The sequence below is a fragment of the Panthera uncia genome (assembly GCF_023721935.1).
Source record: "Panthera uncia isolate 11264 chromosome A1 unlocalized genomic scaffold, Puncia_PCG_1.0 HiC_scaffold_16, whole genome shotgun sequence".
In the NCBI taxonomy this organism is placed as follows: domain Eukaryota; kingdom Metazoa; phylum Chordata; class Mammalia; order Carnivora; family Felidae; genus Panthera; species Panthera uncia.
In genome coordinates, this window is record NW_026057576.1 from 51,228,420 (window position 1) to 51,252,780 (window position 24,361).

General features: G+C 34.8%; 1 protein-coding gene across 12 annotated transcripts in view; it reads right to left on the bottom strand.

The window, feature by feature from the left end:
* Positions 1 to 24,361, bottom strand: part of RBM26 (RNA binding motif protein 26) — an 82,749-nt gene that overhangs the window by 29,911 nt on the left and 28,477 nt on the right. For 3 of the 12 annotated variants that reach the window (XM_049647123.1, XM_049647122.1, XM_049647115.1), the window contains exons 2-14: positions 22,495 to 22,613; positions 21,743 to 21,879; positions 19,609 to 19,697; positions 18,719 to 18,936; positions 16,764 to 17,024; positions 15,755 to 15,994; positions 15,157 to 15,327; positions 14,637 to 14,792; positions 9,857 to 9,968; positions 8,602 to 8,761; positions 5,762 to 5,926; positions 4,940 to 5,071; positions 3,663 to 3,734 (exon numbers count right to left, since the gene is read on the bottom strand). In XM_049647123.1, the coding sequence (XP_049503080.1) occupies positions 3,663 to 3,734; positions 4,940 to 5,071; positions 5,762 to 5,926; positions 8,602 to 8,761; positions 9,857 to 9,968; positions 14,637 to 14,792; positions 15,157 to 15,327; positions 15,755 to 15,994; positions 16,764 to 17,024; positions 18,719 to 18,936; positions 19,609 to 19,697; positions 21,743 to 21,879; positions 22,495 to 22,613 (2,032 nt within the window). The remainder of the gene's footprint in view (positions 1 to 3,662; positions 3,735 to 4,939; positions 5,072 to 5,761; positions 5,927 to 8,601; positions 8,762 to 9,856; positions 9,969 to 14,636; positions 14,793 to 15,156; positions 15,328 to 15,754; positions 15,995 to 16,763; positions 17,025 to 18,718; positions 18,937 to 19,608; positions 19,698 to 21,742; positions 21,880 to 22,494; positions 22,614 to 24,361) is intronic. The other 9 variants (XM_049647121.1, XM_049647120.1, XM_049647119.1 and 6 more) reach the window with 9 other exon arrangements.

Genomic DNA, 24,361 nt, shown 5'->3' on the forward strand with positions numbered 1-24,361 from the left:
AAACATCAAAAAAATATTTAAAAAATAAAGTTACATTTATAAAATATTTTCAGGGATTAACAGGTAATTTTTCCCCCAAGAATATAAGCAGCTTAAGAGACAAAGGGATTAAAGAGCTTACAAAAAAAAACATTTTAATGTCAAAGAAAAAAATGTGTAGTCAGTAATCAATTGCTGCTGCAACAGCTTGATTTCCAAAAAATCCAACATAGCAAATAATTTTATAGAAATCATTTTTCTCCATAATAAAAATAATCGTAATAATTCTAACTAAATAATCTAGGTAATAATCCTGAGAGAGGTTAATGCATTAAAAAAAAAAAATCAGGGGCACCTGGGTGGCTCAATCGGTTAAGTGTCCGACTTCAGCTCAGGTCATGGTCCAACAGCTCATGGGTTCAAGCCCCTCGTTGGGCTCTGTGCTGACAGCTCAGAGCCTGGAGCCTACTTCTGATTCTGTGTCTCTATCTGCCATTCCCCTGCTCACTCTCTGTCTCTCAAAGGTGAATAAATGTTAAAAATAAAAAAAAAAAAATCAAAAGTAGGAAATGATCATACATTCCCTTAACCTTTATATTTACAACAGCAAAATTACACAACAAATGCAAATTAAAAAAAATCAAAGGGTCACTTAGATGACTGCATTTTATAGCTCATGAAACAGAGGGTAAGACTTGTGCACGATCATACAGACTGTCAGCTGCTAACTAAACAGCTGAAGTCTCCAAAAGACATGCAATGTTCCTTCAGAATACCACACAATTTCCCTTTCAAAGGTTCCATAGTACATATGTTAACATGTCATAACACAGAGACCAAGATATATTTTCAGGTTGCAACAACAACAAAAAAAAGTACTGCTAAGGAACAACAACATCCTGTATCACAAAAGTCTGATACACCTAAAACTGGTCTGACATACAAACATTAAATATTCAAGTGATTAATCACTTGCTTCTTAGTCTTTAGAAGAGCTTTGGGAGATAATCTGGACAGTCTAAGAAGTCTTTTTTCTAGACTAACCACGATGGTATACACACAAGTGCCACCTTATTCTTGATAAATTGCTCTATCTCTTGACAGGTACTCAAACATCATTTCACTGATCACTCTTTCCAAATAATACCTATTTAACAGCTACTGCAATACCTTAAGATTTAACAGTTATCAATTAGGTTTTAAGTTTCCTCTCTCAACCCTCTCACAAAAATGGAATTTTAGAATAAAGAATCACTCAAGGGTTACTCAGTGTTGTTCATAGAAAGGGGAAAATCTGTGTATATGTGTACTTCTTTGGTTTAATAATGACAGAAATACTGTATAATTACTAGCTTTGAGTACTACCCAAAGTACTCTTCTTACTTCAATTAAGAAGAATAAAAAAAGAATTTAAACAATATTTGATGATGGGAAACATTCTTCTAACCTTCCTAAGACTTCTCTGAATTACTAACCTCTAAGGATTCTTCAGAGAAAACCCCTATAGACTTGGGGAACAGGAACAACCAAGAATAAGCAAAAACAAAGCGCTATTCTATAAACAGGTTCCCTGAAGATGACTGCAAGTTACACATTTGTACATTATGGCTTTCCTCAAAAGAGTCTTTACAGTATTTCCTAAGTAATTCTTTTTCACAAACAGCCCACTACCATTAGTGATTTTTCACAAATTTAGTTTTTGGTATCTATATTAGTAAATGTATACTATTGATTCCAAGTTTATATCCCTTTTATCCTAAAGCTATACAAAACACATTTAAAAAAACAAAAGCAGATGCAAACATACCAGAAAGATTCTGTAAAACCTATAATAAGTACACATCAACTTCAGAGTTGAAATCTTAACATAAACAGATGTTAAGCGTAAGGTTTTTAGGCCTCTCCAGAATTGCTCAGTACTACACAAAGTATAACAGACTTTATTTTCTTTATTCCTTAGTTACTTATTATCAAGGAAAATAAACCTAATCAAAGTAAGTATTTAGATACAGCTAAATTCAGTACAACAGATTAATACATGGACAAATTCACAGACATAAGGAGGCATGATATGGAAAAAAAATTGAAGATTTCATAGAAGAAAGAGATTTTCAATCTTTAAAAGAATGATTTGAATCCACTTAAGAGGAAAATGCAATCCAGGAAAATCACCACCAAAAAAAGGAAAAAAAGGCAGGCAAGACTGAGAAACAATGAGCAGAAAAGGGAGCATTAAGGTAGAAAGGAAGGACTAGAGCAGAGGTAACTGCGCCAGAATAACTGAGGTCTGATGAACTATAAATCAAGCAGTTCTTTAGCCGGGGAAATGAAAGTTTCTGCAAGAGTTAACACTGAAGTGAGTCTCTGAGCAGGATGGTGGTAGTAGAAAGCACAGGAGGAACATGCAGCTAGGACACCACAGCTAAAGGCTGGAAACTGAGGGTGGCAGAAAAAGAGAAGTGGGTGACAAACACAAGTGAATGACTCTTGGGCTTTTGAGACAGTACAACTTAGAAAATGCTGATGTAACTTCCACAGGTTGGGGTACCAGAAATTCATTTATGTGGGAAATGGTCATTTCAGGCACATCATGCCTGAAGTATTGCTGAGGTGCCCAAGATGAAAATCAGATACACAGAATTAGATTCAGATTCAAATTTCTACAATTGCCTTAGTTTAACATGGTAAATAAGGAAAAGAATATACTGAAGAACCAGTGGAGAAAGAAAGTCAGCCATCTCATGGGATGCTGGTCTATGGACACATGAAGTCAACTTCCTACATAATCTTAATAATGGAAAGAGCCACGGATGTGAAATAGGAGACCCACATTCCAGTCCTGCCTCAAAATTCCTAATGTATCTATCTGAGCCTTACCTTCCTTTTAAGGTGAGGACATAGAAATGAGAAAGACTACCTAATTCTATTCTATAATTCCACATACCTCAAATAAGACTAAAGAACAAAAGCATTCACTCATACCTAAATAGAAAAAAAAAAAAAAACAAAACAGTAACAACACATCTACACCGAACTGTTAGACAGGTACTTAAATAGTCTTAATTTAATCAGTGTTTATATCCTCATTTAAAAAAAGAAATGACAAACTGTCAGGCTATGCACAATAGCTGTTAGTAATAAATAAAAAACTTGCATTTACATCATCCTGTCCAGTTAAATACTTTTAAATCAATCATTTTATTTAATCCTCACAAACCCCATGAGCAAGACAAATATTACAATCATCATTTTACCAATGAGGAAGAAGAATCAGAAAGGTTAGGAGCACTGCCCAATCTCATGCTGTTAGTATGTGAAGAGCCAGAAACTCAAACTCAGGTAAAATTCCTACTTTGTGGTCTTTTCTATTAGGCTGCCAGAGTTTTCAAATCAAAATGCACAATATCTCTAAAGAAAATATAGTAAATAAAAAGAAAAAACAAAAAGAAGGAAGCACATGGACACATACTGAAAGGCAGATATTAAAATGCTAATGCAAAAAGTAAACAAAGGCGGGCAAATAGTTTTCTTTTTCAGCAAATGAAAAGCAAAAGGGTAGGAGTAAGAGGTACAGATACTATTAAGAAGCAAGAGTTTGGAACTATGAAAAAAATTAAAAACTTAAGATGCCACCTGAAAACATTTATGAAGCCAAGACAAACACATCATGCTATTCTTCTTACCTTTTCAGTTGCTGAAACAGATGGCTTTGATACAAAACCCAACCTGTCCTTCACAGATAATTTAGTTACATTCTAAAAAAATTAAAATGGACATATTCAGTGTTTCCCCAAACATATAGGTCTGTTGGGATTTTGAACATTCTGATTCTACTAATTTATACTGACTCTTTTAAGTATTTTGATGTTAATGACAAAAACTTGGGCCATTTTCAAAGTGACAGAAAGAAAATGTGTATGGAAAAACAAACAGTATGCAGTATTACTCAATCATAAAAAATGATGCAGTAAGGTATTTACTAAAAGCCCCCTCCATCAATACAGAATCATAAATTCTTAGAATCCTATGTTGACAAGTAGGAAGTTTGAACATTGTAAATATTAGATGTGAGTATGAGTAATTAAAATATATGACGGCTTCTCGAGCTTAAAAGTAAATGCCATTCTTGCCTAAAGTATGTTTGGTTTGTAGCCAAATATACTGGATCTGGTGATGATTTGAGATCACAGGACTGGGCTTCTTTTTTTTTTTTTTAGTAACTAAGAATTTATCAATTTCCATTCTGCATGTTTTCATAGAATCTCAATACCTCATGCTTCAGGAATTATCTAAAACACTATTTTAAGGAAGTGGCATCCTATCAACATCCTACCTCTTAACAGCAAATGCTTAAACATCTAGAGACAAAAGAAAGCTAAGTTTCAGAGGCTTAGGGTGTAGAAACAAGAAATTACCACTCAAGTGTGGAAGGGAGGGGAAGGGAATGACATGTGGAGAAGAAAATCTGAAAGTCAGGAATAAGTGATGCAAAGTTCGGAGACTGTTGCATATATAACTGGAAACAAGATAGTATCAAAGCGTGCTTAAACTTGATGGTTTATCCCTTCCCTTCCCAGAAGCTTTTGGTTCAGTTTGGTGTACAATTTTCTCTGGAATAAAATTCTAGTTAAGTAAAAGATGACAGGAAAAATAAGATTTAGTACACTGAACTTCATTTTTCAGGCAGTTTTGCTTGAAAAGTACCTCCTCCACAAAGTGAAAGAAAAATAAGTATTAATGAGAGAGAGGAATTTAAAATTCAAATACTATAGGAAAAAGTAGAATATGAAAATGTTATGGTAATGGTAAAAAGAAAATTTACAGGTGGAGTTCAAATATGTACAGACTATGATATTTCTGTATGAAATATATACAATTAACTATAATTCAAATCACAAGGGAAACTAATTTACTGAGAACCTGCTATGTGACAGACACAATGTTAAGACTTTTCATTTACCTGAGGAAGGTCTGAACTGGCACTTTGGGCTTCTGCCGGTTCAACAGTACTTGAAGGTACTGGACCCAACCGCTCTTTGACTGACTGCTTCACAACAGGCAAAATGGGCTGCTGGACTAAGGGCTGCATTACCTCAGAACAAGAAAAAAACGTTAAACAAGAGGATTAGTTCATGAACTTGGAAAGTAACTTTTGCTAGTTTGTTATTAAATTGCCCACACAGATACAGTTTTAAAAGTACAGCTTACAATCAAAACCTGTCTTCCAAATTCCTTCACACATACCCATAAACGCTTTTCTTTGCATAAATTATTTGTAAAGTAGGGGGAAAAAATTAAAAATCTACCCTTCACTGTATCTTTTGTATCTTTTAAATGAAAAGGAGAAAGTTAAATCGAGAAACAAATTGCTATAAAACTCTCCTACAAGCAATTGATCTAACTTTACAGACTGATTGGCTCAATGACTGAAAAACAAAAAGAGGGAAGGAAGGAGGGAGAGAGGCAGGGAAGGATTTCCAAGATGAACACACAGTCTGAGTTTCTGGAAAATGTATAGCTGCCATATACTGAGTGTCTACTACCTACCAGGGACCTTTCTCTAACTTAGCATCCTATAATTGTCTAAACTAGGAATTCACTTCATAATAAAATGAGAGAACAGGTTGGAGACATTAAGTAACTTCCTTTAGTCTCTACAGCCAGCAGTGGAAGAGCCAGAATCTGAACTCAAGTCTACCTGACTGCAGTAACTCTGTTCTTAAACACTATGCTAAGAGCTTTCTAAGGAAAGCACTGAATTTCACACAAATCTCTCTCCTACCTTTGGAGAAGCAGTTTGTAACTGCTGGGTACTTCCTTCTCTGTGCCAATAAACCTTAATAAAGCGATTGTTTAGTACTGCTTCTGTACTGGATATTGCTTTCTTTGCTTCTTCATATGTTGCAAATTGGATAAGGGCACCTTCAGGATCCCCATTATAAGCAACCTAAGATTTAAAATATGAAGAACACTGAATTACAAATGAATCCAGTGCTTCATCCAATAAAATTCCTCAAGAGATGAGGTTCTGGTCCTTCCCGGTACTATTCTTTGTTTACCCTTTCTTTAAAGCTAGATTATTTACCATGGTCTACTTTCACTCCAGAAGAAAGGTAAACTGAGTACTGTTCAGAACAGAACCAGAGCCTCCTCTATGTAATACTTTGTAAAGAACGCTCATTGCACAAGTGTTATATACAAGCAATCAAAACGTTTCATTTTTTACCCCCAATATTAATACTGAGAAATAATCTCTATATCAATGAGTGATGAGGCCAAGATCCAGAGTCAGGAGAAGCCAGTAAACTACTTTGAAAGAGGTGACTCAAACTAAAAATTACAGAAAAATCCATTTGTAAAAATTTCCATATTTGCAGCTGTCAAAAAAATATTTCCAAGAGTGTGAGAAAATTTAAGGGGGGGAAGGGATTTACATAACAATAGCAATTACACTTTACACATAAAGAAAATGAGATTCAGAGTATGTGAGTCTGCAGATCCATACAAATAACAGGTAACAGATCCAAGGCTTTCACTTCAAATTTCTTGTTCTCTCAGTAATAGTAGTGTTTTCTAAAGTGTGGTACACAAGTCATTGGTAGTGAAGCAATACAAAATAGGGACTAAGAGCACAGACTCTAAATCAAACTGCATGACTCAAACCTTGACTGCTATGTTCATGGGAGACCATAAGCAAGTTATTTAACCTGTGACTCTGTTTCCTCTTCAAAAATGGGATAACAATACTTCACTCTGTAGTGTTAAGAATCAAATAATAATTTATATAGAACAGAGAATATATAGTAAGTATTCAATAAATATTTACAAGCGTGATTTTAGGTAGCATGTTAATAATCATACATTTATTGGAATTTAAAACTTCAATTTTACCCATAGGCCTAATCAGAATAAAGTTAATTTTTAAATGATTTTTAAAAACATGTTTTGCAAATAATAATACAGGTCGTATGCATACACACCAAAGGCCTAGTAAAGAGATGAGATATTAACCTCACTAGTAACTGAGGAAATGCAAACTGAAACAACAGTGAGATACCGTGTTTTGCTCCTCAGCTGAAAAATTTCTTAAATTTAATTTTACCAGGGCAGTTAAATTGCACAAGGAAAAGAATATTCTGAAAACTTTTTGTGTCTGGATCTAAATGTGGGAGATACAATTGTATTGCTGTAAAAAGATATTCAGAGACATTCAAGATTAGATAATTACAGGGTAATACGTATACCACGGGCCTATATATTTTTTACTTATTAAAAAATTTTTTTCCGAACATTTATTCATTTTTGAGAGACAAAGCATGGCACAGAGAGAGGGAGACACAGAATCCAAAGCAGGCTCCACACTCTGAGCTGGGGCTCAGACTCACAAAGTGTGAGGTCATATATTTTTTAATATATATATGTTTTTGATGTACTGATTGATAAGCAGACACAGAAATACAAAAAAAATCTAAAATAATACATGATAAATTGTTATTAATGCAATTATGGGGATATATGGTAAGGGGAACTGAGAAGGACACACAGTTGAAGGAGAAACACTTTCTTTAAATTCTATATAAATCTCTATTGCCCCATACCAAGAAAGCATTCATTTTTTTCATGTTACTTTTGTATTATTTTTTAAATGTTAAGAGGGGCGCCTGGGTGGCTCAGTTGGTTAAGTGTCCAACTTCAACTCAAGTCATGATCTTGAGGTTCATGGGTTCAAGCCCCGCATTGGGCTCTGTGCTGACAACTCAGAGCCTGGAGCCTGCTTCGGATTCTGTGTCTCCCTCTCTCTGTCCCTCCTCCGCTCGCTCGTGCTCTCTCTCTCTCTCTCTCTCTCTCGCTCGCTCGCTCTCTCTCAAAAATGAATAAACACTAAAAAAAGAAAAATTTAAATGTCAAGAAAGCAAAATTTTCCAAATAACATCAGCTGTACTCTCTAAAATTTATTCTTATTTTCATCAGATTAATGGAAAGAATTATTTTAGCTGACAAAAATGGGGAAAAAAAAGGCCCTACATTATTTAACACTTTCAGTATACCTAATAATGTAAACTTAATACTGAATAACCTTACAAGTTAATATACACTCCAGCCAAGGTCTGATTTTAGGTGAAGTCAAATACAAATTACACTGATATTTAATCTTGAAGGACATTCAAAAGTGATAGGGGAAAAAGTAAATGTTTAAACTAATTATGGATTACATGGTATTTGGTCCCCAAAGGTATCTGTTACATGCTTCCCAACACATACAGGCAGCAAAAATAATCAGACTGAAACTTTCTGCAGTAATAATGTGGAGAAACTAAGGAAATGAACACTACCATAAAGACTAGATTTTCCTAGCTTGATGATTTAAAGTTTTTATAATTCTATGATAACTTCTATCAGGTAAACAGTACATAAAATGTGATCAAACTCCTGCTTTTTGAAAGTAAAAAAACTTACTCAAAATCACACAATATTTCAAAAATATAGTTTCATTTCATTTCCAATTTTCCAAATTTAGAACATAAGCAAATTTTCCATATTCCTTTATAAAAGTATTCTTCTACTGTATTAAGTTTCCTCCTAAAATAAGCAAAAACCACAAAATTACTTCATAGCTCTTACCTGTAAGTTAACCAAGGTTCCAAATCGACTAAAATGTTCATTAAGTTTGCTGATATTATTTAATTCTGGAGGAACTTTTCTAAGTTCAAGTTTGGTATTTTCATTTCCAAACTGAACCTTTTTCTGGAAGCCTGGGCTGTTTGTTCTATTAAAATTTGGCCTGTAACAAAAATCAAGCTGATTAATACATTCATTTGTAAATCCTGACCCCTATCAAGTACAAATTAACGAGGTTTTACAACTTAAGCTTAATTTTTTTTTCAAAACTGAAATTACTGGTTGATAAAGAAAATTTAAATTTCTTCCAAAAACTGAAATTTCCATTAGTAGCATATATATCTTTCATAGAAGCCAAATGAGAAGGGTTCTTGTCATTTATCATGTTCCACTTTAAATCCATTCCTACTTAAAATTCTTAGCAGGAAAGATCCAGCACCCTCTTTCAATAAATTTGCATATATAATTTTTGTTGTACTTCTGCAAAAGCTAGCTTACTGAAATGTATCCTATTCTAAAACACTGATTAAAAACAAGAAATGACTGTTTCAACCACTTTCCAACTCAGAAAAAATGTCAAAACTATAGCCCATAAATTTGACTATTGAATAAAGGACAAAACTGTGGCCCAGGGAAGTTACACTGCTTGCCTTAAATCACAGAATTACAGGCAGAGCCAGAACTAGGTATTAGCCATTATTAAATGATATTAAAGTATGAAAGTGTGATCCTTTCCTTTAACTTGCAAATATTCATAAGAGAATCATCACACGCACCCCAAAATTCAGATTCCTTACCTCTTTCTCTGAAGCCCTTCCCTGACAATTTGTGTCTATCCAGCCTCCCCTGCTCCCCAAAAGATCACTTTCTAGCTCTTAACAGGACCAGCCTACATGCTAAAGCCTCCTCCCAAACCAGACCCAACCTCTTTCCTTAATGGGCTCATGACTATCCTTTATATAGGTAGTTTTCAGTGACATCTCTAAGTGAAGGGGTGTTTTATGGGGAGATGCAGGATGACAGAAAGAGGAAAAACTGTGTCCTCAACTACCACACCGATTCCATTTGAAAATGCCTCCCAAGTGCCAATTAACTTAAAAACTTTTGGAAATCAATGCACACGCTAGTGTGGCATCACCTATAGAACAAAGTTAGAGAGCGTTCATTTTAAAAGAGAATACTATACTGTCATAATAATATTCCAGTATTCTAAAAATCACTGCATAATAAAATTCCTCAATTTTCCCTGCCAGCTTACTTATCAAACCAGGTCTTCTTTGTAGGAGCTCCAGGCTCCCCGGAACCAATGGTTCTTTTCCTTGATTCAGAATCCACTACTATCCTCATACTGCTTTTATTAGGAGGCTTTTCTATTTGAAAAGAAAAGAGAGCACAGATTAATATTTTCTGTTTATCATAGCTATTTCCTTAAATGCAGAGTGAAAACAAAGTTCTGGCTTTTGTCCAAATATGCATTCTTAGAAGAAATAGTTAAATGTATGTTCACATATAGTAATTTAAGGGATTTTAACTTATTTTGAGTTCATGTCATATGTAAGTAAAGAAGACTCAGTAATTCTTACATGTCAAATTAAATATGACTTTGTAAGCTACTTTTTGAGGGTGTGGAGGGTAAAATCCGTATCACTGTTTCCATTTGCCATCACCCTCGCCATAAATAAGTAAATGTACAAATAAACAACAAATAAACTATCTTGAGGCTTTGAGTTCATAGTTTTGAAATCAAAGGCACAACCTAAAAGATTCAAAATTTAACATTAATCCAATGACCTTTCTTTAAGAACTGATAACTCAGAGTTGCGACTGAAGTGAGTTGCCTATTTAAGTATCAACATAGTAACATAAAGTATACTTGACTTTAAAAAGTAAATATTCAAGATTGAAATACAGTGCAGAAGAGCTATATATATCTGCTACTTTCAACACTTTACATTTACTTTGTTGGAATTTGACAAGCACAGTACATTTAACCTGTTATTCCCAAATGACCCTAAAGCTTAAAACATGCAAACCTTAATCCACACAGAAAAATATAATGGATACACTGATTGCATATATCCTATTCTTAGTATTTCTGAACAAATAGCTAACCAAAGGAACTGAGGATTTTTCAGCATAATCTCTCTCGTGGATGGCTACAACTATGATCTCCACACAGAAGATCGTATCAATCTTTCTACCACACACAAGCTCTGCTCTAAGAATAAGTCCGAAATTTTTAATTTGTTGGTTTTCTTTGGCCATCTTCTGGAAATCCTACAGGTTTCTCAAAATTCACTACAGTATATACAAAATACAAGTTATCTTTATATCAAATGTATGTTTTAAAATCTTCGTTAAACATTACTATCAATGAAACTAACATTCTCCCAATCATATTGATTTGTGACTCTGCCCATATCCCTTCAATTTATCTTGCATATATTTCCTCTCATTTCTCACTGAGACAATCTTAGTACAAACTTGCATTACTTTTCACGTAGTCTACTGTACTAACTGGATTTCTGCTTCTGGATTCTCCTTCCAGAAATTTATCCTACATAAAGAACTGGCAAAATCAGTGCCCCACAGCTCTGCTGTTTTCCTCCCTCTTCAGCCTCTTCCTCTAAACTGACACTTCCCTCCCATTAACATTGAAGCAAGCTCGGGGCGCCTGGGTGGCTCAGTCGGTTGAGTGGCCGACTTTGGCTCAGGTCATGATCGCACAGCTCATGAGTTCGAGCCCTGCGCTGGGCTGTGTGCTAACAGCTCAGAGCCTGGAGCCTGCTTTGGATTCTGTGTCTCCCTCTCTCTCTGCCCCTAACCCACTTGCATTCTGTCTCTGTCTCTCTCATAAATAAATAAAAACATTAAAAAAAAAAAAAAAAAAAAAAAAACAACATTGAAGCAAGCTCAAATTACTCCATATTTATTTATTTATTTTTTTTAATCTTTATTTATTTTTGAGACAGAGACAGAGTGTGAGCAGGGGAGGAGCAGAGAGAGAGGGAGACACAGAATCCAAAGCAGGCTCCAGGCCCTGAGCTTTCAGCACAGAGCCCAACATGGGGCTCAAACTTACGAACCGCGAGATCATGACCTGAGCCGAAGTTGGACGTTCAACCGACTGAGCCACCCAGGCCCCCCAAATTACTCCATTTTTAAAAGAAACTGCATAAAACTACTTCCTCTCCAGATACAGGTGTCTCCCTCTCTCTCTCTCCCTCTCCCTCCCCCCGCCCCCCCCCCCCCCCAGCTATTTCCTAAGAGGTGTCTGTCTACATTTGCTAACTTGCTTCCCTACCACCAATTTCCTCTGGAAATTGGCAGCTGCTTCCATTACTGAACTTAACTTGTTCATCCTAAATTCCCTGATGTCCTAACTTGTTGCTTAAGCTTATAAATAAATCCCAATCCTTCTCTTATTTGACCTCTCAAGATTATTAAATGCTGTTGATCACCTTCTTCTCCTATCTTGATTTGCAGGACTCTGCAACAGGATTTTTGACCTTACTCCTGTCTCCCAAGCCTGGCTCACTAGGTTTTTTGAAGTCTTTGAGCTATCAAATGTCCTTTTTTACTTTATTATGTTCTTTACTTGAAGGTTCACTAAGAGAGACAGTAGTAAGTTTTCCCCCCAGTCACTCTGATGTGTTTGTTCCAACTCATCTATGTTCTCTATCAGATTCTCTTCCATTGTTATTTATTTAAGACTGTTAAAAAACAAAAGCAAATTGTTCTTGGTATATAATTAGCAAACGTGTCTATTAGTTATATGTACTGAGTTTTCACCCCAATATCCTTTTAATGAATTGGTTTTTTTGCTGACAGCAAATGAAAAACCACTCAGCCCTTATTTCTATATATATCCAGTGAAAGGAACATCCATCAAATTCTCTACCTCCTTAGAAATCTGAAAAGAACAATTCTCAGAGCCCCTCGGTCACTTTTATACTAGGAATTCTAAGGCATCAATGCACCTATATTTTTTCATTTGTTTAATAATGAGAATTCCTCATAAGTTTAAAGTATGAAACATAATGATATAATTATCACATAATAGTCTGTGACAAATTTAAATTAAGGCCATCTACAGACTATAAGAAATGTACATACAGTATTATATAATAAACAATATTAAAAACTTTTAATTATGCATCCAGGACAATAAATTTCAAACCAAATAGGCAAAAGATGAAAACTTCTTAGGGGGAGAAAGAATGACAACAGTTGAGAAAACAGAAGTATAAGTACTACTCAATTTAAATGGGCTGCTAAATCAGTTCTGTGATACCGAGAAACAATGTTATTACTGGAAAATATATTCCTAAACCAGGTCACAAAAATAGTACGGGATGTATCTGAAGAACAGTACTAAAATAATCACTATGTACAATGATTCTATAGGAAAAGGCATTTAAATGTCTAACCATATATACTAGACATTTCTCTCTCAACAGGGCCACTTCCTGTAACTTGTAACTACAAGCATGTGGAGCTGAAACTACCCTCAATGCAACTTCTACATTGTTGCAAGATTGTTTGCAGGGAGTGTGGTCCTTCTTCCTTTTCTTAATAACCAACAAAAAAGTTTGCCTGGCATTGGAATGGGTCTAGTAAAGACTGATCTGTAGTAGCATATATTTATGCCATTCCAAAGCAGCAAGGTAAGAGCTGACTTCACGTGGGAGGTTCCAGTAAGAGCAAGAAGTGTTGATTGGCATGATGAAAAGAAAATACGTGCTAAGTAGTGACCAAAGAAAAAAAGGGTTTTCTCTGAACTAGTCAAGTAAGAGATTTGAGGGATAAAGAGCCACAATCTTAAGTGGCTTATAACTTTCATTTATGAGAAATCTTATGTCCCTTACATAAAACTGTTAAAAAATCTTTTCTTCTCTAGTTGTTGTTAATGATAGCTATTAGAATTCCTCAATGAGAATTTAAAAGGTATGAAGGGAAAGGTGGCATCCACATGAAATGCTTTCCTCTGATGTCAAAGATGATATAAATTAAACTGGATATAAATTATCATGTTCCTCATATCTCTATTATAAAAAGTGCTTTGAACACTGAAGTTAGATGCTCAGAATCCGATAGCTTCAACAAACAAATCAAAAAATGCAAAGTATAGTAATCACAAGCTTACTAAACCACATTAGGTATTGACTGTTATTTAACAAGTTGGGTTATTTTATTTGTGATTAATGAGGCATGACTTTTTTTTTTTTTTTTTGACTAGAAAAAAAAGACAGCAAGACTAGAAAGAAAATGGGATTTAAAAATTAGTTGAATTAAGGAAAAAGATCTGTAAGTATTGGCCTACATAATATTTTCCATTATGTCTAACAATCCCTCATCCCCTGATGTCAAATACTATCTGTAGCAAACGCTCCCTCTTTCAAACAAATACCAGTGCTCTCCCTCCTCTGAACCTTCCTATCAGTTTGCACCCCCAGGACAGCAGTTTTGCTCCCAGCAGTCTATACATAGGTCCCCCCAGCTTCTGACTTTATCATCAAAACTCTTATCGTCTTCTCTCATTTAGAAATCTTATCATATAGTCTGTCTCCTGTAAGAGAATTTTAGAAGCTAATGAGTCACTTCCTAAAAAATAATTCTTTTTGCTTAACGTAACAAATTCAATACATGTAAAATGCGTATCAACCACAAGTTTGTAAAGCTGATTTCATTATCCAATCTATGAAAAAAATATCTATTTTCAGGAATAAGCATTATTTTCAAGAGTTTAAATGAACCAATTAAGACTGCAAATGATAGAAAATACCCCAAAAAGCTACCTTAGAAAATATGTACTTTTCGGAAATTCCTTTCCCCTTAGGTGGCAGAATAAAGTGGCACCAGTAACAGAAATAGAGAATCACACACTACCTTTTCTCTTAAGAGAGACCAAAGCATCAGAGGAATAAACTTAATCACCATCCCTTTCTCAACCCCAATAAATGCAAAACCACATTCTTTACAAATGTCTTGCCATTCATGATATGAAAATGATAAGAAGAGAAGATTAACCGGGGTACCTCTGGGTGGCAAATCCATATCCCCTGATGTCAGTCCTATCAAGTTAGGCCTCTGTGCGTGCACTCTGTGTCTATACATAGGTCTGGAAGTGTTTGTTATGCTGGGGGCTTCAGGATTGTAGCCGTCTGTGTCATATGTATCTGGTAATACAAAAACTGTAATTAAAAAACAATTATAAAACGCCACTTGGTAATATTTTTACATTGATAACAAAAAAAAAGTACATTACACAACATATTCTAATATACAGCTAACATGCTGTATGCATTAAAAAGAAAATTTAGTTTTATAAAAATGAAAATGTTATTAAACCAAATATAACTTAGTTTTTAAAACAAATCATAAATGAGGACTTGCATTTAACATCCATTCGCTAATCTACATCTTATTCTATAGGATTTTAGTGAGAAAAATAAACCTAATAGAGCTAGTCAGTCTCTAGACGTTTTTATATTCCTACCTAAAACTCTGCTCTAAAACTTCATTACATTATGAATACAAAGAGGGGCAAAACTGCACCTGCAGTAAAAAGAGAGGGTGGAGCAGGAGGAGGCTGGTGATGGATGCCAGTCGTTACTACGGTAGGAACAGAACTGGTTGCAGAGTTTGGGGGAGCATCCATGCCAGATGGCTGCAAAGGAGGAAGTGGAGGTGGTGGTCCTGTCAAAACCAAAGAATAAGAAATATCATCTGAAAGCAAACAAATAAAATAAGTTACTATATATCCAAACATGATATTCTCATTTATCAGCACAATTATAATATCTACAAACTCCCAAGTTCTTACAACTGTATTAGTTTTCTAAGGTAAGATATCCTGTTAATGTATACCAAAAACAGGTTTGTCTTATAAGCTATAAAGGACTACTGGCAGCTGGGATTTATCAGGGACGTGCATTAAGTCAGGGCCACTCCAAACCACAGTAAACCATAGGTCTGGCAAAGCCTGCGAAGTCAAGAGTATATTCTAAGTAAGAGTACCTTCCTCTTAGTTTTTAGCAGGCAACTATAGGATTACTTTAGATATTTTTAACAAAAGCAAGCATCAAACCATTAACTTTGTAAAGACTATGAAGAGACAGATATTAGGCACCAGCAAGCAAATGTAGTTACTTACCTGTGACAGGTGGAAGGCTGGGTGGTAATGGGCCTGGTGGTGGCACTGGGGGTCTCAGATTCACAGGTGGGGGTGTAAGAATTGGTGGAGGTGGGGGAAGTCCAGGAGGAGGCGGTCCTTCAACAACTGGAGGCTGTGCTGGGAAAGGCAGCATGCCAGGAAGATTCACATCTTCTACAACTACGGGGTCACTTCCGTGGTCAAAAGGGCACATGTCTCCTCTCATACAGAAACCTTTTTCTGTAAGGAAGAATAATTAAAAATATGGTTAAGTGCTGGATATATAAATTTTCTATAAGTTATCAAAGGCAAGACTTTTAAAAATAAAAAAATTTTAACATTGGGCCAGTTTAACTATGTAAGAGCTAATTTCCAGTAATATAATTTTGAAGTAGATAATATAGCTAACACACACATTAAAAAATACATCACCAAATTAAAATAAGTCTACTTAGCTAGCAAGACATAATATATAACTTTTATAACATAATATACATATTATAGTATATATACTTTTTGTCACTAGAAATACTTCATTTAAATCTCACCAAAAACTTTAAGACTATTGCAACTACAGCCTTAATACAAATTATAAAACTTTTACAGTAAAACTTTAAGAGTCTTCATTAATAAAATTCTTATACAGGTGAGTCACATGTCTAGGTTCTACTTACATGCCAATAACTATTTACTTCTAAAGAAGTAAGTTTTGTCAAGAATGTTTCAGTAGCAGATTCTCAAATAACTCAGTAAATATTTTTGTTTGGTAAACCTCAAAAATCTATTAAGATTTATGTGTAAATAAGCAATATCTTTAAATTGGTATACAACAGTCACTGGTGACTAATGAAGGTTTAAATAATATGAGGAATTCAAGAAATGCTAAGACTAATTTACCACCATTTCCAATACATTAATTATCTTTGAGTAACTATAAAATCTAGACTCATGGAATGCTGTCAACTGGAAATACTGACTCAGTACGTCATGAAACATTAGAAAGACTTACCATCATAGTCTCTACACCGTTTCTTTGGCATGGGTGGTCTTACATATGAGTTATGGTCCACTTGGTCTTCATGAAATTCAGACCAACTTTCGGTAGTGTTATTACCATGATGAGTAGGAGCAATTACTGTAATAGTGCTGCTCAAAGTAGGTACAGGGTAGTGACCAGATGATATATTGGGTACCGAAGAGACTGGAGTATAATTGTTTTCTAGTGGATCTGTTCTATCCAGGTCGTATTTAGGTTTTACTAGATCCCTTTCTGCAACAAAATATAAATGACTTATAAAATTATACTCTATTAAAAAGAAGTCCCAGATCTACAAAACAGTGGTAATTTTGCTGAACAGAAAAAAAAGTTCATATTTTACACAGTCCTCCTTTTCTTTTGAAAACTACTAAATGAATATACAATGTTCCAAGATCAGCGGTTTCTTTTCAATATGACCTATACTATAAAATTACATATGTTGCTACACTTAATGAACATTTTTTCTGTTTACAGAAAAGAGATTTTCTTCACTACAATCTTAGTATGCGTAACTTCAGCCCACAAAACATAAACTAAAATATGGTTATTTTCTCTGTGATGAACATTTGTCATCTACCTAAAGTTCCTAGCATGCCTTTTTAATAAATACCATACATTATTAATAATATTAATGGTGAAAGCTATTTATTGAAGATAGAAATGGATGAGCAAAGAGGAAGGAAAAAAAGTTCATATTAAACATGAACAAAAACATTAGCTAGGCTGTCTATGGTCCCAAGGAAAGAGAAAAGGATTAAGGAGACTAGTTACATAAAGCGCTATGTGGAAAGGCCTAGTACACCTAGATCACAGAGGAGGAAAACACTAAGAAAAAAGTAACAGCGAAGTATAAAGCTTATACGCAGACTTGGTATAATAGAAATAAAAATTGTTTCCCAATAACTAAAGGTGACTGTACAATATAGGCTGAAAGAGTAGCAAAAAATCTAAGCTTGAGTAAAGGTGTTTTATTTGAAGGTGTTTTAGTTGTTTTTATCTCCTTTGGTTTCTTCCTTTCAATAACACACACTGGAAGAAAAATTATACATGTTGGAAATGACATGCTCTTGCAAATACACACAGCTGAAATGAGAAATTTAATTGTTTTCTTAATTTTAAGGTATAAACTGAATACATTTATACAATTTAATGAATTTTATCTATGTATACACATGTGAAACCAAACACCGTAACCAAAATAATATACACACTAATACATAATCATCACCCCCCAAAAGTACCCTTTGCTCCTTAGTAAGTCATCTGTCCTTTACTCCATGCCAGGTGACCACGGATTTGTTTCCTATCACCATAGATTAATTTGCATTTTCTAAAATTTTATATATATATTCTTTCTCATCTAGCTTCTTTCACTCAGCAGTATTATTTTGAGATCCATCCTTGTGTCACACACATTATCCAAAGTTCTGTTCTTTTCATCCACTGTACGGATGCATCAGTTTATCCATTCACATGACATCTGAATTGTTTCTAGTGTTTGGCTACTGCAAACAAACGTACCATGATCACTCATGTACAGTCTCTGTAGAAATACACTTCTGTTTCTCTTAAATACTCAGGCGTTAGGACAGCTGGGTCATTCAGTATGTATAGATTTAATTTTTAAGATACTATGAAAGTATGTTCCAAAGAGTTCAGTTTATCTCCATCGTTACTAATACTAGATAGAGTCAGCCTTTTCACTTTCAGTCATTCTGAAAGGCATGCAGTGGTGATTCACTGTGGTTAAAATGTGCATGAAATAAAAATTTTAGAAGAAATTTTTAAAAAAGCATTCACTTGGACCACAAAATACATCAAAATGGAAAAAATGAAGACAACACTAACAAAAATTAAAACTCAAATACAGTTTTTTCACAACAGAAGAATGCTAATCAGAACATACATATATATGAATTATTTACCCCGGCTTCGTGTTCTGCTTCTGCTTCTAGTCCTACTTCTATCCCTATCCCTGTCACGAAGTCTCTCTTTACTCCAACTTCGACTCCGACTCCTGCTGTAACTGCGACTTCGGCCTCGTCTTCTATTGTACCGATCTCTGTATGAATCTCTTCGAGGAGGGTTTCGATCATAATCTCTTTTGCGAGAACGATCATCTTTTTTCCTCTCATCACGACTTCTAAAGAAATAAATGATCACTTTTAGGAAAATAATTTTTAAGTGGATACAGGAAAAGAATCATTAAATGCAAAAGTATTATTTAATTCTTATAATGTTATGATTCTTTAACCCACCGCAAATATAGAAAACTCAAACTGAAAAAACTGAACATGATCTGCTCAAGAACTCTAAAACACTTTAAAAGAAAAAAAACCTCCCAAATAACTCAGTCCTTTGTCTTATACACAAAGACATTTTTACATTTAGCATCTGTACATCATGTCGTATAGAACATACGATCTTGTACATATAACTCATACTTACAGGCATGTATCACATATAATTGGCCTCTAAATGCTTTTGAAGCCTTAGTGGGGAAAAATAATTTATTCACACTAAAGGGAAAAATTCATGCAAAAAACATTCTCACACTAAGATTTCACTGGAATTTGAAGATGGAAATAAAAACAATAGCAATAATTAATGCATGCCAAGCACTTTTTTAAACATCACTTCCAGAACCTACAAATCTGACACAAATACTCTTGGTAAGAAAGGACTGAGTTGCACTGTCCTAGACCAATAGAAGAGTACACACTACTTGCCCCTAAACAAAAGATAATCAGTCTAAGCATTCATATAAAAGATATCCAATGTCTGAACAGTGAACATGGTTCAATAAATCGATCACCTATTTTCTCTGTATCGGGAACTTGACTGGGGAGGACTATGATTTAGCCTTCTGGAAAACTTCTTCTCTCGCTCTTCCTCCTTTGTGATCTGATATACAAAGAAAAATTTGCTAAGTTTAGCAAGTTATTCCTTGCCATATTACTATTTCAGTGACTTAACTGATATTAAACCAGAAAAGTGTTTTCTTCTAAAAGCATTAAAAATACACATTTCGAGTACAATCATTTCATTTAACAATAGAAAAAAGGCTTGTTGAAAGTTAAAGTAAATTCAAACAAGACTCAAAAATGTTTATCTTAGATAGTAACAGCTGTGAAAAAACATTTAGACAAGTGTTCTCATTTTAACATTATTAGTCTAAAGCCACTTTTATTCCTTCTTTCAAAATTCCAACATACATTCATGTTTTGGTTTCATGAATTTGGTCTGGCACCAAACACATTAATATAGGAGAATGCATTAGAACTAACCAAGTCAAAGGGCAGCTAGGTGGCTCATTTGGTTAAGCGTCCGACTTCTGCTCAGATCATGATCTCACAGTTCCTGAGTTTGAACCCCGCATTGGGCTCTGTGCTGACAGCTCAGAGCCTGGAGCCTACTTCGGATTCCGTGTCTCCTTATCTCTTTCTATCCCTCCCCCCACTTGTGTGTGCGTGTGCGCGCTCTCTCTCTCTCAAAAGTAAATAAACATTTAAAACAATTAAAAAAATTTTTTTTCAAAAATAAACAAAAAACTAACCAAGTCAGAAATAGAGACATATGAAAAAACAATAAACAAGGTGAAACAGTTCTTCAAGTTTCTCATAGCAATACAGCAACTATATATTCCTCCTTTCTACAAGGGGCCTCCATTCATATTACATTATTAATAGAAAGCACCCCTGGAAAATATTCCCTTTACCAATGCTACTTTTCTGAGGCCAGAATTTTCCATGCTGTACTGTCTAGAACACAGGTTACATAGGACATTAACAGGTGTTACCAGGAAAAACAGGATTTAGAGGATAAACAAATAGAGGAAATATTGAACATGTGGCTTCTGTAAATATGACAGGGCTCAAGGTTTTCCATTTTTAACAAGAAGTCTAAGATATTCTGATGCAGGCAGTCTACAGGATAATATAACTGTGTCCATTTATGCCAGTTGTTCCGATATCCCTCTGGGAGGAGCCTCTCACTGTCAAAAGTGTTCTATGTTGGATGAAAAATGGAAATCCTATCACTAGGCCAGACTTCGAGAAACACTGCTTAAAAGCCTTTTTTAATGCAAGTCCATAGTGTAAGATACTATGCATAAGAGAGTTAAAAGTAAACCTGAGACTGTTAGCCTCAGAAAGGCCTGCTTCTTGTAAGATAAGCTCTTGGCTTGCATCTGTGAACTTTGATTTCTGAAGGGTTCCCATCATTCCCTGACAATAATAGCTCACTATATGCCTGAATTGTTTGTGTAAACAATATGGTTTTAGGCTGAACACATGCTCTCCTCTGGGAGTTTGAAATGTTGGTACATATTAGGCCGAAGGTTCATGTGTGACCAGCCCTAAATTGAAACCCTGGACACTGAGTCGCTAAGAGCTTCCCTGGTTCACATGTGTTGAACTACTTGTTAAGATCTTCTGTGATTCCACTGGGAGAAACCTATGGAAGCTTGTGCCTATTTTCCCCCAGACTTTGCAACACCCACTTTTTCCTTTTCCCTATGCTGATTCTGCTGTAAGAAATCACAGCCGTGAGTATGACAACAGGCTAAATCCTATGACTGCTCCAAGGGATGTTCTTGAGAAATCTCGATACAAATACAAAAAGTAAAATTCAGTTTAATTATTCCATGTATGTTAAAAAAAATGTTTTTAATGTTTATTTTTGAGAGAGAGAGAGAGAGAGACAGACAGACAGACAGACCATGAGTGGGGGGAGGAGCAGAGAGAGAGAGACAGGGAGACAAAGAATCTAAAGTTGGCTCCAGGCTCTGAGCAGTCAGCACAGAACCCGATGAAAGGTTCAAACTTGTTCATGAACCATAAGGTCATGACCTGAGTCGAAGTCGGACATTTAACCAACTAAGCCACCCAGGCACCCCTAATTCCTTATATGCTTTTAAAGAACATCCAAGGTTTAACACAAATCCTTACCTCTTCTTTTTTTATATCTTTTTCTTGGTGCTGAAAAAATTCTACCTTTAAGCTTCCTGATGATGGCTGCTCTGGAGGAGGTAGATAACTCTTTGTATTCACAGCATCAAAAAGTTTTTCCACAAATATCTGTGTCTCTACAAATAAACCCAAAAAAAACCACAGATTAAAGAGATTTGCTAAGACATCAATTCTTCCCCTCTGCACATCAGAGTTCAATATGATGAAATATACACTGACTTTTATAAATCTAGAACACTATAACACCAAGAGCTTTCCAACCAGTGTGCCATGGCACAAATCCTATGGTAATACTAATCCATTCAATTTCAGGGTAGAGGGACTAGGATGGCCAGGGCTTCTAGGCCAGTTGCTTCCAGCCATGACTTGTCTCCATGTACCCCGTGCCCTGTGTGCCAAACATAAATATCATCATTATCTAGATGGTGGCAACATGAAAAAAGTTAGAAGCACTATCTAGACAACATTCAAAGCAGTTTCTTAAGCAGTACTATTTTTAAATAAACAAGCATTCAATCATTTAATCTTTTAAGGAAAAGTATCAGCATGCTTTAAAAAAGAGAATAAAGATGTTAAGGGAAAAAAAGCTTCCATATATGGCTAACATCAGTAATAATACTGTTTATGACAATTAGAGCCTATTCTCTGAGTTTCTTTCATATTGTGGAAAATCTTTCTTAAAATGATTTATTGAAATAAACTAGTATTTTTAAACCAAAGATTTTTTTTACCTTTTTGAAGAAATACATCCAGTTGATCAATACATAATGCCTTTAACTCTTTTTCACTTTTATCTTTCTTTACCAAAGCGAGAACATATTTTGCTAGGGCTGATGGATCTGCATCACAGCTGAAGAAAAAAACAATGTTGAAGGAAATTTAGCCATAAGCAATTAATTACACATTCTAAAAACTCCAGTTATAAAACTGACTCAGTCAGTATGGTAGTTAAGTGAGTTAATATATGTAAAAAGCACCTAGCCCATAAAGCAATGAAGAAATCGAAGTTCTCTCTTATAGGAATGTATTTTACATGATATATGCGGCCATTACTCAGTATCCTTCCACATATATACTAACATACGTATTAAAAACTCAGCAGGCTTTACTATTATTTAAAAGAGAAGTTTTAACAAAGTAAAAACAGTATCAAAACATCAAAAACGTAGTATTAGTGTGGCACCAATAAAAATCCAAAAAGGCTTCCCCTCCATCCCAATAACTAAATTAGCTAAGAAAATCCAGACAGAGAGGGCACTAAAATAAAACCTGAAAACCCACTGCATAGTACATTAACAACAGAAACTTTAGCTTTTATAAAGGGCATTAAAGTATCCAGAAAAAAATAAGACAGTTACTTTAGAACTCTGGAGTAATGAAGACTTTTTGAGTTATGGCAAGTTATCACAAGAGTAATTTGACTGTACAAAAAAAGGGCAAAACTTCAGAATGAAGAGTCAAAAGACAAATAAAAAAAGCTCAAATGGTTTTTTGCAAAAGGTGAATTCTCCTAATATGCAGAGTTTCTATCAATTAGTAAGACCAAAACCATAAAAGAAAAAAGACAAAGAATACAAATAGATGCTGAACAGAAAAAGAAAAGTCAGTCTGAATATGAGTAAAAATACACCCTCATCCAAGAGAAATTCAAACTTAAGCTATACTGAAATACTATTTTTTGGTTATAAAATTGGCAAAAATCTAAAAAATATGAAAATATATTCTGGAGATAAGACTATGAGCATACAAGCAGTTTTTCTCAAACACCGTGGCTGCTGTGAGGAAAGCAGCAGCCCCTAAGGTATGGCAGCTTACAATCACAAGTACAACGGACAGCAGTTCTACTTCTCTGAAGTTGCCTCGCAGACATACTTACATACTCAAAATGACACATGGACAAGTCATTCACTGTCACACTGATTGAAAATAAAAATGCAAATGTCCATTTACAGAGGACTGGAAAAAGCAATTATAGTATAGTAAATCTACACAAGGAATGGGATACACCAAAAAAATGCAAAAAAGAATGAAGAAGTTTTCCTACTACAGAAATGTTCCCTATGAATTTGTTAAGTTTAAGAGGCAAGTTTAAAAAGGTAGAGAAAACCAGGTACGTTACCATTTGTGTGGGAAAAAGAGAAGAAATTATATCTTTGGATTGGCTTATGTCTGAGTAACAAATATGTGAAAGTATAAACAAATAATTATGGTTATTGGTTGTTTTTTTCTTTTTCTTTTTTTTTTTTTTTTTTTTTTGAGTGGGGGGAGCAGGTAGCGGGGACAAGTGAAGGAGGAACAGAGTGAGGGGAGAAAGTTTTTGATGCCTGGGCCATGCCCACCCTAACAAAAAGTCAGATAACTCTTTTTCAACTAAGCTAAGATTGTTACCTATTTAATTAATGACCATTTTACAAGTCAGGGTGAATAACAATAAAATACTAGCAATAGCCAAGCATTAATATCTACTAATCTAGTTTGTGCTATGCACGGTACATACTGTATTTAGCTCTATTCTGTAACAGTTCTACAAAAGTATAGCGATAACCTATGTCACTGAATCAAAAAGTACATCTTAAAAAAAGACAGTGAACAGCTTTG